The sequence below is a fragment of the Halichondria panicea genome, chromosome 4 (assembly GCF_963675165.1).
Source record: "Halichondria panicea chromosome 4, odHalPani1.1, whole genome shotgun sequence".
NCBI lineage: Eukaryota > Metazoa > Porifera > Demospongiae > Suberitida > Halichondriidae > Halichondria > Halichondria panicea.
In genome coordinates, this window is record NC_087380.1 from 2,532,151 (window position 1) to 2,545,745 (window position 13,595).

The following is a 13,595-nucleotide window of genomic DNA, read 5'->3' on the forward strand; positions in this document are numbered from 1 at the left end:
GCATTGCTTGAATCTTGTGCTTTCACTGCATGTACCTTATAGACAATGCTCCAAGTTAAAGTTGCTATTATACTAATGACAGCAGTTATGTTAATAACACGTACTACTACGTAAATGCTAAAATAATTACATAGGCTATTGCTTAACTATAAAAATTGACGTAATAGTCTACAACGTTTATATAAACTGTTTCTTCAAACTAGATGTACTGATCTAGATAATTATATACATGCAGACTACATAGAACCCAACCACAGAGAGAAAAGTCCCATGAAAATAGTCAGCATGGTGAAAGAACTGAGGACAACAGCATCGTCTCGCACACACGCCACTTCCGGAATATTATTGTCGTAGCAATAACCGTTTCGTTCAATGAAGCTCTGAGGGCAAGAATCAATACACTCCCGTGTCATAGCATTACGTAGATTGGCACAAGCATCGCAATACTGAGTCCCCGACGCTGCACAGCCTCTGTTGGGGTCACAGCTCTCGTGGCACTGAGTGGGGATTCGACTGACAGCTTGGGGTGTGTTGTCAGTACCATAAAATGTTATACCATGGATGGTCACTTGGACAGTAGCATTTTCAAAATCGTTTTTATTCCGTACGGTAAGATTCCATGTTCCATTTGGATTTTCTCCCCAGAAATGGACGGATGAAAACCGGAAATTAGAGTAAGTATCCGACCTAGTATCGGCAGGTCGATATGGCAGAATGATTGAGTTGGTTCTAGAGGGAGAAGTGAGCTCCACTTGAATATTGCCCCGATATGCGACATGGCGCAAAGTCTGTGTTTTGTCCTCATTGAAATAGGGGGCGAATAACGAGTCATCAGGGACGGAGAGAGTGAGTTCCACCACAACATGCTCCAGATGTCCAATGTCCGATGTGTACATGTGCGTAACGACCGAGGTATCATTACCAGGCACCAATCTAGAAATATAAATAAGGTGATAAAGAGACCTATAACAATTAAAAACTTACCCTGTGCTAGTTGAAGGTACAATAGTGTGAATCTGTTGTTCGGGCACGCTGATCCAGTTCCAGGCACGAGTAACTAGTGCCTCTGCGTCTAGAGCACCAAATCCAAACTTGTGACTGACCCTCAGCGATGGAGTGGCACCATTTGTAAACCAGTTCCCGTTGACTAGGATGTCACGATTGGAGGTGTATGCAATTAGATACTGTACGTCCCGCCACGTCAGGTTTGAACTGGGTACATAATAGAGTAGTTTCATTAACTTGTTAGCCAGTGCATGCATGGACAGCTATATTTAGTATCGCAAGCAGACAACGGAGGAGGTGGGGGAGAACATACATACATGCGTATTTACTAAGCATGCATGCAGTGAATTCTGTTTTAAAACCCATGCAGCTAAATACACACTGACATGCACTGTGGTACACATCTACATGTATAATGCTGGTTATGTTACTTTGCTTCTAAGATGAGTGCAATAATCCCAGAAGCCATGGGTGCTGCAGCACTAGTACCAACAAAGTTATTGATGCAAGCCTCCTCAACACTAGTGGTTATCTATGGAAAAAGAAATCCAACAGTCTCACATGTGCAGTTAAAGATCACTAACTCAAAGCTCAATTACATTTAGTACGAGCCCTTTCATTACATACATACCACATGTTGGAATCGACTAGTGCTATCAACAAATGCCACGGCCATCTTCCCAGCACACTGCTCATCGTATGGCGCTTGTTCTCCATTGCTATTAGCAGCTCCTATCCCAATAGTGTAGATACTGTTGCAATAGCCATCAGCAGCACATGAGTCTCCCATGTGTCCACCATTGCCGGCAGCAAACACGAAAATGGTTCCTTTGCCCTGACGACCCTACAGTAAATATCATCATGCCTGTGTATATCACTAGCAGAAAGTGAAGGGTGCACTTAACACCATGAATATCGACACTATATAGCCACTAAATTGTTGAGTCAAGAGGAAACATGTATATACTCCCAAGTAATACTTATAAATAATAGTTAGACACTGTTTAGGAAGTTTCTACATGATTTAGAAGCCCAAAGGGCTGGTTGTAGTATCCCAAACGCAGTGAGCGTTCCACTAGCCCTGAGGACTTCTAAATCATGTGGAAACTTCCTAAACAGTGTCTAAGCATTATAGATCATAGCAACCATGAGTATTTAGCCAATCCGATTTGAATGTTCTTATCTAATCTTTGCTACAAGTGAAGTACATGATTTTCTAAGTAAGTAAGTACATGATTTTCTACATGATTTTCTAAGTAGGATAGAACACTTCATTTAGCCAATCAAATTGCAGTATTTATGGCTAATTTTATATAGAAAAACTGTTATGGAGGTGTCGATTGAATTTAGATTCTGAGCGTAGTGAGGGTACTATACATGTGCCCTTGAGGTATTAAATCACGTGGACACCAACAAAACTTATTTAGTGCGCATGCATGCGCAAACCTTTCCTCAAGGCTTGACAACAATTAACTTGGATACTATAAATTATAGGCATACTGTATAAGTGTCATAGTATATATATACCTACCTCTCTGAGGCACTTCAGTTTCGCATGATCTTACATGCAGTCATGCTTAATACCAATAATATTATACTTGTATATTTAATTGCATGGATATCGTATAGCACATCAGAACGTACAGTTCTTGCAGCTGACTCAAGTACTTGAGAGAGCAGTTCTCCAGGTTGTTCAGCAGCTCCACCGTCGTCAGATGGTCCCCAGCTGCTGCTAAATATATGAATCTTGTCTGTCATGTGACCGAGTGCACTAGCCTCTGTGATGTCAGTTACAGCTAGTCCTAGCAATCGTATGCCTATATATACATGGAATTGTATACGGTATTAATTTACATGGTCCTCACAAAATACAATGTGTTAGCATTAATTGTATAGTACCGTATAGCACAACATTTTCGAAGATCTTAATTTATTTCGCTGTTTTCGTGGGTTAGCAATCTTCTCACAAAAATTAAGTCCCACGAAATGCACAGCTAATGGAAGACATGCACAACCGCGAAATTTATTCAACGAATTGCTTTTACCTGCCATTTCACAAAATTTAAGTGCTTCGAAAATTTAGCGCTATAAGGGTCATCATTTTGGGGAGGAAGCTGAGTATTTTGGGAGTATACTAACAGTAACTGTTGCAATTTAATGTTTAGCTTTGTAGAGCTTCATATAAGTTTTATGCATAATAAATTTCAGTGCATGAGCATTTCCTGTGAATGCAAGAGGACTATTACCAGTGATCCGACTGTTGTAGGCAACTCCCACTCCACAGTGTGAGTTGCTCTTTGCCATGGCGATCTCTCCCGCACAATTAGTCCCGTGAGATTCCCGATACCCAAAGCCATCAACGTCTGGGAAAGGATTGCCGTCACTATCCACAACATCGGCTTGAATGGAAGAGTCCTGGTATAAGTATCGGTAAAAATTATCAACCAAGGCAAAGTTATGATAGCAGATCTTAATTGTAGATAGAGAGTATCATTGCACCAAGGGCGTATAAAAGAAGAGAGGGCATGCAACTCCACTATCAGTGCACGTAGCTAGCAGAGTTCAAACGTGGGCAGAGGATGGTGTGCATTTGCATGAGTGCTAAAAATAGAAATTTCTATTTTTAGCATTTCATGCACATTCATCCGCCCACGTTTGAACTCTGCTCATTTGCTGTTGCATGCACTCTTCTTTTATACGCCCTTGGTATTATCAATGTGTGTATATACGGTAATAACATATAGTAATCTAATGCCTTACTTACATAGTTTGCTCTCAGATCAGAGTGAGTGTACTCCACCCCTGCATGGAAATGAAAACAACCATAGCGTCAAGTTTAAAACAATATCAGGGTACATACCGTCATCCACAATGGCTACCACACTACCACATCCTGTTATTCCCTGTAGCCACGCCCTCTCCACATTCAAGTCTCTGCCACCAGACGCTGCAGGCAGCTGGTTATCGTTTAACTATAGCAAGAAGTTAATCATGAACAATCAGTTAGTACAGTAGCTGTTACATTAGCTTAATATAGTACCTGCACTGTTTAGCTATAACAAACAATAAATTAAATGACAGGTAACAGTATAGACTATCGCTAAATCCGGCTCTCTGAAGTACGGTCACCTCGATATACTGGTTGTTTCGTTTATCACGGATTGCTAGCTTGATTTTTACTGCACAAAACTCGCCCTGAAATGCGGCCACTCGCTATTCCATATACTATAGTCAGTTCTGGCTGTCCCAATGTATTTACGGCCTGATATGATGTTTTGGGTATGGTTTGGCAGATAAAATTGGTTAAATAGAGAGAATCATTCTTTACGAGACAGAATCGCAATTAATATTCAAGGTATATATAGGAACCGCTTTAGTCGTGGCTAATTTCTATAGCCACCTCGCTATTCCAGCTGAACTGCATGCACTTTCCCAAGGGGTGGACCGGATTAAAGAGAGTCTACTGTATAATTAACCCTACCAGTTGCCATTGAGTGTTCCATTGTGGGTCACTGGGCACAGAGTATCCCTTCTTGACCATCTTCTTCAGCTCTTGCTGCTTCACATATCCAACCTGTACGTATTATATAGCTGTGTGTACTAGAACTGAAATGGGTGCATGACAAACTCGAAATTAGAACAACCACATTGGGCATTACCGTCTAGAAATTAAAAAGTTCATACAGGAACAGGCAATCTGATCGGTTGTAGAGGTACAACTTATAAATTTGATTGGCTAGAGCTTACTGCTGTTATGATCTTAACTGTTCTTATTCACAATTCCTGTTCTGTTCTGTTGTTTATATGTTAAAATCTAGACACTTGAGGTTTTTGGGTAGAAAACCCTCACTGCACGCGTTCCACGTGTAAAATCTCTAATACGTAGTACGTAGCCAGTGTATATTAACAGTGTACGTGTAGCTATAACAATGTAATATCCTTGACAATATCCACATAGCAACAATGGAATTATGAGATGAGCTAGTCACTTCACGTGCACACTCACAATACTCTCACTCTCCATAGCAACAATGCTGCATGTCACATGCACACTCACATTACTCTCACTCTCCAGAGCCTGACTGAGATGGTAGACAGGCAGACCACCGAGGCTTCTCTTCCCAAGCAAAGTGTGCTCAGGCATCACAAAGTGGTACATGTCCTTGAGGAGATCTGGGCTCACCTACAGCCAACGAGTTGGAGCACATTGAGACTGAGTAGTATCAAGTCTAGCGGACTATAAAGATATACATAGTTAAATCTCAAGGTGCTGACGGTTAGCGACTCTATGTCACTTAAGGCGTATAGATACATAGCTAGTAACTAATGTCTATTGACTATGAAGTTACCAGGCCTAAATTGGTGAAGCCATACTTTGCAGCAAGCTGGTCAGCAGCTTCTGCTCCTCCCTCCACTGCCACTGCCCAGCTGTTGGTGTAGGCCCTGGCTTCACCTCCAGAGAATGTGGCTGTTAGCACCAACATCAGAGACACTGCTTGCAACATGTCACCATAATTTCAAGCCTGATTTCAAGCCACCAGCTGTGCTATCCAGCCCCACCCATTTTCTTTGCGGCGCATGCGCATTGCTTTTCTTTTCTATTCACAACGCTGCAACAAGATTTGATGCTATCACTTACCACTTGCACTCCTATCAAATTATGATCATTGTCTGCACAGTAAGACTGCACGGCCATTATTTACATACATGTAGACTATATAATCATGCAGTATATATACGTATATACTCATACACTCATAGAGGGTATATAGTTTAACTTTTGGGCAAAGAAGGATTTCTGATGGATCATTTCTGAAGTTATAAAATAGCTAAACAAATTGCCTATTGATTAGTACTCATTCTGATAGCAGCTCTGCTAATAAAACGGCAGGTAAATATATGCTAAAAACATAATTACATTGCATGGCTATAGCTTATTATAGTCTACCACATCAGTTTGCATGAACAGAACTGTTTCTTCAAACTAGAACTACATGGAACCCAACCACAGAGAGAGGAGTCCTATGAAGATAGTCAGCATGGTGAACGAACTGAGGACAACAGCACCGCCTAGTACACACGCCACTTCCGGAATATCATCATCGTAGCAATAGTTGTTTCGTTGAATAAAGTTCTGAGGGCAAGATCCGATACACTCCCGTGTCGTAGCATTACGTTGATAGCGACAAGCATCGCAATACTGAGCCCCCGATGCTGCACAGCCTTTGTTGAAGTCACAGCTCTCGTGGCACTGATTGGGGATTCGACTGACAGCTTCGGGTGTGTTGACAGTACCGTAAAACGTTATGCCATGGGCGATCACATAAACGGTACCACGTACAAAATTGTTTCTATTCAGTACGGTCAGAGTCCATGAACCACTTGGATTTTCTCCCCAGAAATGGATGGATGAAAATCGGAATTTAATATATCCAACGGTTGTTAAATCGCGAAGTCGATATGGCAGAATGATTGATTTGGTTGTGGAGGGAGAATTGAGCTCCACTTGAATATTGCCCCGATACGGACCACGATTGACTGTCTCCGTTGTGTCTCCTTCTTCGTAAAAGTAATTGTTATCCGGGGTGGCATCACGGAAAGAGAGAGTGAGTTCCACCACAACGTGCTCAAGATAACGAATGTCCGATGTGTACGTAGGGTAAATAAACAACCGATCATTTGGTCCTTCGGCCACTCTAGAGTTATATAGATTTGAAAAAGTTTAACATTTAGAATTTAAAAAACTTACCCTGTGCTAGTTGAAGGTACAATAGTGTGAATCTATTGTTCGGGCACGCTGATCCAGTTCCGGGCACGAGTAACTAGTGCCTCTGCGTCTAGAGCACCAAATCCAAACTTGTGACTGACCCTCAGCGATGGAGTGGCACCATTTGTAAACCAGTCCCCGTTGACTAGGATGTCACGATTGGAGGTGTATGCAATTAGATACTGTACATCCCGCCAGGTCAGGTCATTACTGCATGGGTAGAGAGCATGCAATCGTATGATGGGTATAGTGATTAAATCATTAATTTTGTAGCTCTGTCGGGATAAACTATACTAAACAATGGAGATTTATGCTATATTTCTTTTAGTACACAAAACACGCTTATAGCTAAGCTATATATACACCATAATAATAAATACATAGTAACTTACTTTGCTTCCAACATGAGTGCAATGATCCCCGAAGCCAGGGGTGCTGCAGCACTAGTACCATCAAAGTTGTTGATACAACCGTCTCTAGTACTTGTAGTTGTCTATGGGATAAGGAAATTCATATAGGCATAGCGTATATATACAGAGGATTTCAGATTGGTTGGTAGAAGATAAAAGTTGAAGTGCAGTCAACATGACCACTAATTGCATTAGTAGGACAGTGTGTGGTTATGATTGAGTGCATGCACTTCAACTTTTAACTTCTGCCAACCAACTTGAAATCCTCTATAGTACTAGCTGTCAGAATATGCAGTTCGATCTGCTCACAACAGAACTGATTGTGATTTTGATATAATTATACTAGAGTATAGTATTGACAGTTTCTTTCATAAAAAATATACGGCCTGGTGCGTGTCTATTGCATGCTTGCACACTATGAGTCTGAAGCCAGAATAATTATATAGGCCTTCATCTACCAGTACAGAACCAATTAAGCTCAACCATATGACTATCGTATAGGTAGATGAGGCCTATATATTCTGGCTTCAGACTCATAGTGTACAAGCCGTCTTGACCAATATATATACCGTACTCTACCGATATTACGCCCACGTCCGAAATTACGCCCACCCCCACTTTTAAGTGAAAGTTCTTGCATAGGCTAATTTGCCTCGAGAATACGCCCACCAGGAAGTGTATTGAGCAGTTGTCAGAAAAGGTTTAGCAGTTTCTTGTGTAAGCTGGTTAGCTCTGAATATATAGCTAGCTATAGCTAGATCCTATTTGCAAGTATAAGAGACACAGGACAAGGACAATCTTCTCTGAATCTCTGTTGAAGACTCTGACAGTGACCTTCTGATGCAGAATCTTGACTTGTATACCTTCTTTATACCTAGCTATACGTTACCTATGCATTACCATGTTCGCTGTATTTATTGTATTTCAAGAGAGCTGGCAGGCCTCAAACGCAGACAGAAAAGACCTACATGTAGTTTCTTAATGAGTGGGCGTAATTTCGAAGCAAACACCTGGGTGGGCTTAATTTCTGCTTTTTTCGAAATTAAGCCCATCACACCTGTAGCTGCTTTGTAGCATGCAATTAGGGTGGGCGTAATCTCGGTAGAGTACGTAATAGAGGCTAAAAGCCACAGTTAGCTAGCTAGCTAGCTGAAACAGCTGCAGCAAAAAGATTTGGGGGGTTCCCCCATGTATATAATCTGCAGCAAGACTAAGTGCATGCACACTATCACTCATGCATGCAATAGACATGCACCAGGCCGTATATTTTTTCCAAAATCGGCCTGAGAACAAGGCTACAGCCTAGCGTAAAAAAGAATTCACCCTTTCCACACAAGCCATTTACACACACTCACCACAAATTGCTCCTGACTAGTGCTATCAACAAATGCCACGGCCATCTTCGAAGCACACTGCTCATCGTATGGCGCTTGTTCTCCATTGCTATTAGCAGCTCCTATCCCGATAGTGTAGATACTGCTGCAATAGCCATCAGCAGCACATGAGTCTCCCACCGCTCCACCATTGCCGGCAGCAAACACGAAAATGGTTCCCTTGCCCTGGCGACCCTGTAGAGAATATGAAAATAAACATGCATAATTTTATATAGTCAACACATTCACAGCATGCATTGAGCATGTATACATTTTTGTTGATGTGTTTTAATCATGCACTATGCATGTAGCAGAATTAAAGTGTTAATAACTCAAAGGGGGGGGGGCATTACTACTATATAGTTTAGACACATTATGTAGCAAATATGCATGACTGAATTATCAAAACATGTTCTTCTTTGACTCAGTATATATGCGCATGCAGTATAGCAGAACGTACACTTCTTGCTGCTGTCTCGAGTGCTTCAGAGAGCAGTTCTCCAGGTTGAACAGCAGCTATACCGTCATCAGGTGGTCCCCAACTGTTGCTGGATATATGAATCTTGTCTGTCATGTGACCAAGTGCCTTAGTCTCTGTGATGTCAGTCTGTCCATTTAATTCTAGCAACCGTATGCCTACACGGAAATTCCAATATATACATTGTCTTACATAATGCTCAAATGAATGCCCTGTCAAATATAATGGTTTTCTATGAACATGCATGTCATTCTAAATGTGGCAGCAATTGTGGAAATGTCAATTTTAATCCTGAAACACCATAGCCTTGTTCCTAGGCCTTCCTTTTCTTGCTGATGAAGGCAGTAAAAAACGAAATGACAACATGAGGCAGTAAAGAAATTGATTCTACGACGTCTATATATACATATTTCTTTATTCCTCCAATTAATCCCATGCATATTTTATCTTATTGTGATGAAAACAGAAGAGCCCGCATGTGCATGTGCAGGCTATAATGATAGCACCCAAACCGCACACAAATGTTCAAAAGATTAATTTGTAGAGGCCTGCTGTACATAAAAGACACACCTGTGATCTGACTGTTGTAAGCCACCCCCACTCCGCAGATTGTATTGTTTTTTTCCATGGCGATCTCTCCCGCACAGCTAGTCCCGTGAGATTCTGGAATCCCGTTGCCATCGTTGATCGGGAAAGGATCGTTATCACTACTAGTATTAGTTACATCGGCTTGAAAGAAGGAGTTCTGGTATGTGAACAAAATTATCGATCTAATGATCAATGCATAGTTACAGCAGATAATAAGAGTATAGTTGGTTATAGATTTGACCGTGCTTTTGCACTTAGTTTTTGTTGGTACACACTTTTGTGTACCCAATTAAATATTTCGAATCGCATTGTATAATCGTAGAGCTCAAATGGTGACGCATGCATTGCGCTATGTTTAAACTGTATGATAATCTAAATACAGAGAAGGAAACAATTATAATTAACTCGCTATACGGTATCAATGCGTTGCAGCTACAATACCTTTACTTACATAGTTTCCTCTTAAGTCTGGGTGAGTGTAATCCACACCTGCATGGGAATGAGTCATGTTTGATGATATAGTATCAGGTTAGACATACCGTCATCCACAATGGCTACCACACTGCCACACCCTGTTATCCCCTGTAGCCACGCCCTCTCCACATTCAAGTCCCTGCCACCAGACGCTGCAGGCAGCTGGCCATCGTTCAACTATAGCAAGAAGTTCATCATGAACATTCAGTTAGTACATGCAGTAGCTTAAGTAGTGTGCTATGCAAGCTACGAGAATGGTTCCGGAAGTTCTAAATTATTCATGTTGTGTGGGTAGCCATACAGTGCAACCGTACTGTGTGATGTCATACGTGATGCCATAGGAATGTATAATAGTTATTTTAGAAGCATAAGGTATACGTGAGATCGAGTAAACTAAAGATTATAATATGAAGCCGGTGCTCTCGTGAACGATTGATTGATTTCACTTATAACACTTCAGGTAGACCAGACCCCAGGGGTATCATGACACCATCATTTTTACCTAGCAACTGACCACCCCCACTAATTTAGCAATTGTTTACTAGTGACTAAACAAGTGCATGTTCCCAGTGTTCTCACAGAAACATGGTTCAAAAACAGAAACTGGTATATAAATGTCTGTTAGGTCCTATCGCGGCAGACGCTCTTTCCCGGGAAAATGTTTTTTCCACTACACGTACACACCACACAGTTTACAAGTTCAATGGTGGCTAATGATGTCCACTGCTGTGCTAATGAAAGCACCACGGGTGCTCATGCCTGGGTGGAGGCACCAAAGCTTTATGGCCCCCCAAAATCCTGGCTACGCCCCTGTACTGCATGCGCATATAGCTCCAACCCAGAAGAGGTACGACACGTGTGCCTCGATTACGCAATTAGCCTCTGCAATAAACATTGAGTGTGGGCGGATAATTGGGCATAATTACGCCCACGCTCAAGGTTATTGCAGTGGCTAATTGCCTAATTGAGGCACGCCTGTCATCCAACCCAGTATGCACAGCAAATTTGTTCCTTTTTATCGGTTGCCATGTCGCCTCAAGGCGGGGTTAAGAGGGGTATTCATCTTAAGGTGGGTATGGGCATAAATTAATCTAAAAAAAGCATTAGTCATACATTTTGTATATAAATTATACATCATTGTACTATCATACCAGTTGCCATTGAGTGTTCCATTCTGGGTCACTGGGCACAGAGTATCCCTTCTTAACCATCTTCTTCAGCTCTTGCTGCTTCACATATCCAACCTGTATAAATATTGTACGAGTCATTGTGGTCAGACATCAAAGGAGTCAATGTAGTGCTCTTGTAAATACAGTTAGTACATGCGCCTAATTTGACACTGGTGCTTAATATTGGTGCAGTAGCTATAGACTCTCACAATTCCGGCTCTCTGAAGTACGGCCACCTCGGCCATTTTGTTTAGCACGGCTGCTAGCTAGAGGTTTGCTGCATAAAACTCTTGCCCTGAAATGCGGCCAGTACTCGCTATATATTCCGTATACTAGCCAGTACTGGCTGCCCCAAACTTTTAATACGGCCGGATATGACGTTTTGGGTGTGGTTTAGCAGAAAAAAGGGCATACTGATTCATTATTCTCAAGACAGAACTGCGATAAGGTAGTTTTTTTGCCGTGGCTATTTTATGAAATGTGGCCACCTCGCTATTCCGGCCATGCAAACTGTACGGTCCCAAGGGTGACCGGATTAACGAGAGTCTACTGTTATAGCAGAGGAGGTTGGAAGGATGAAGGATGTTGAGATCACACGCAAAAAGAGCAATTAAAAACTATAAATGCTATTTTTGTGTCTAGTCAGCAGTTTAAGATATCAAGAGCTAGAGATAGCAGTAAGATCTAGAGGATTTATCATTACCTACATGCCATACTCCTGTTCAATCCAGGAAGAGAAGCCTCATCTCCAAAGATCTAGTAGTTTGGCTAGGAGAAACCTTAGTAGAGATTTTAAATCAGCAGTATCGATGTACGCACATGCAGCGGAAGAAGCCATACTGCTCATTTTTCCTTGATGGCCTAGTAGCACAGACTCAGCATATTCAGTATAATATTCAGCATTATTTGTTCTGGTTTATTTGTTCTGGTTTTGTAGCTGCACTATATCCTTTGTAAATCACCAGGCATACATACCCAGGTGGTCAATATGTGGGTATTTGCGGTATAATTATATGAAATATGTGGTCTACTAATGGGTTAACCTACTAAGAAATGCGGAATGAATTACAACCGAGGCCATTAATTCAAGCTCAAATGTCATTGGCTGCTAACATACATGACAACAGTATGACGCATGGACTATTTTACGCAATAAGTATACGTTACTGTGTACCAGAAATGCAATCCATATGCATGGGGGTGTGAGTGGCTGGCCATGATTTAAACGTATGGGGCACATCGGTATAGCATTAAGCAAACAAGTATCATCACACTAATTAATTCGTATGGATAAGAAATTATGAGAGTGTGGGAAGGCTGAACCTGATTTAATTATTGGGACACATCAGTGTGTATAGCATTAAGTAAACCGACGTAATTGAACCTACGAATTATGTATGATTTATGTATAGGTACTTATAACTGCATGCATGCATGTGTATCAGAAATCATATAAGGGAGTAGTGTGGGAAGGCTACTATGATTCAATTATTATGGAATGTGTGGGGCATTGTTTTAACATGAAGTAAGAGTTAATTACTCTTATTCTTATCTATACTCTTGCACAAGGTATTATAGAAACGTAGGCATGCAGCATTACAGTGCACACCTATCTATATACACAGCAACAATGTTAAGAGCTGAGCTAGCCACACACTGACTCACATTACTCTCACTCTCCAGAGCCTGACTGAGATGGTAGACTGGCAGACCACTGAGGCTTCTCTTCCCAAGTAAAGTGTGCTCAGGCATCACAAAGTGGTACATGTCCTTGAGGAGATCTGGGCTCACCTACAGCCAAAAATATCTTGATATCTAGTTACCTATATATAATAAATTAGCTATAGTCTAGACCGTATCTGTATTACACATGCACTCAAGGTGCAGCACGCAGACGGCGTACATACTATATAGATCTAGATCGAGGTATGTCTAGCTACTGTGTAGACCTCAATGCAGGTAGATCAAACAGAAAGCTTACCAAGCCTAAGTTGGTAAAACCATATTTTGCAGCAAGCTGGTCAGCAGCTTCTGCTCCTCCCTCCACTGCCACTGCCCAGCTGTTGGTGTAGGCCCTGGCTTCACCTCCAGAGAATGTGGCTGTTAGCACCAACATCAGAGACAATGCTTGCAACATGTCACCAGAACTTCAAGGTGGTATAGATCTAGATATAGATCTAGAGTCTAGCTAGCTAGAGTGAGTAATGTTTATATAGTGCAATAGGCCAAGCCCCGCCCATTTTCCTGGTTGATGTCATGTAAAGATAAAAATAAAATTGCATGCCTGATTGCCTATTATCATTTAGGTGTTGTACGTTTGGTTTGTTATAG

At 41.5% G+C, this 13,595-nt stretch overlaps 2 protein-coding genes across 2 annotated transcripts; both read right to left on the reverse strand.

Moving 5' to 3' along the window:
* Nucleotides 1-22: 22 nt before the first annotated feature.
* On the reverse strand, nt 23-5,553 carry LOC135335097 (furin-1-like). The gene is made up of 11 exons (XM_064530514.1): nt 5,355-5,553; nt 5,063-5,188; nt 4,487-4,579; nt 3,866-3,977; nt 3,770-3,807; nt 3,252-3,420; nt 2,650-2,822; nt 1,637-1,849; nt 1,437-1,537; nt 985-1,212; nt 23-933 (listed from the first exon to the last, which is right to left on the reverse strand). Exons 1-11 carry the CDS (start codon nt 5,508-5,510, stop codon nt 237-239), a joined length of 2,106 nt encoding a protein of 701 aa, XP_064386584.1. The 5' UTR covers nt 5,511-5,553; the 3' UTR covers nt 23-236.
* Nucleotides 5,554-6,559: 1,006 nt separating this feature from the next.
* LOC135335111 (furin-1-like) lies at nt 6,560-13,462 on the reverse strand. Its single transcript, XM_064530531.1, has 11 exons — nt 13,246-13,462; nt 12,930-13,055; nt 11,247-11,339; nt 10,161-10,272; nt 10,073-10,110; nt 9,604-9,778; nt 9,016-9,191; nt 8,538-8,750; nt 7,165-7,265; nt 6,755-6,982; nt 6,560-6,701 (listed from the first exon to the last, which is right to left on the reverse strand). Exons 1-10 carry the CDS (start codon nt 13,399-13,401, stop codon nt 6,787-6,789), a joined length of 1,386 nt encoding a protein of 461 aa, XP_064386601.1. The 5' UTR covers nt 13,402-13,462; the 3' UTR covers nt 6,560-6,701; nt 6,755-6,786.
* Nucleotides 13,463-13,595: the final 133 nt, after the last annotated feature.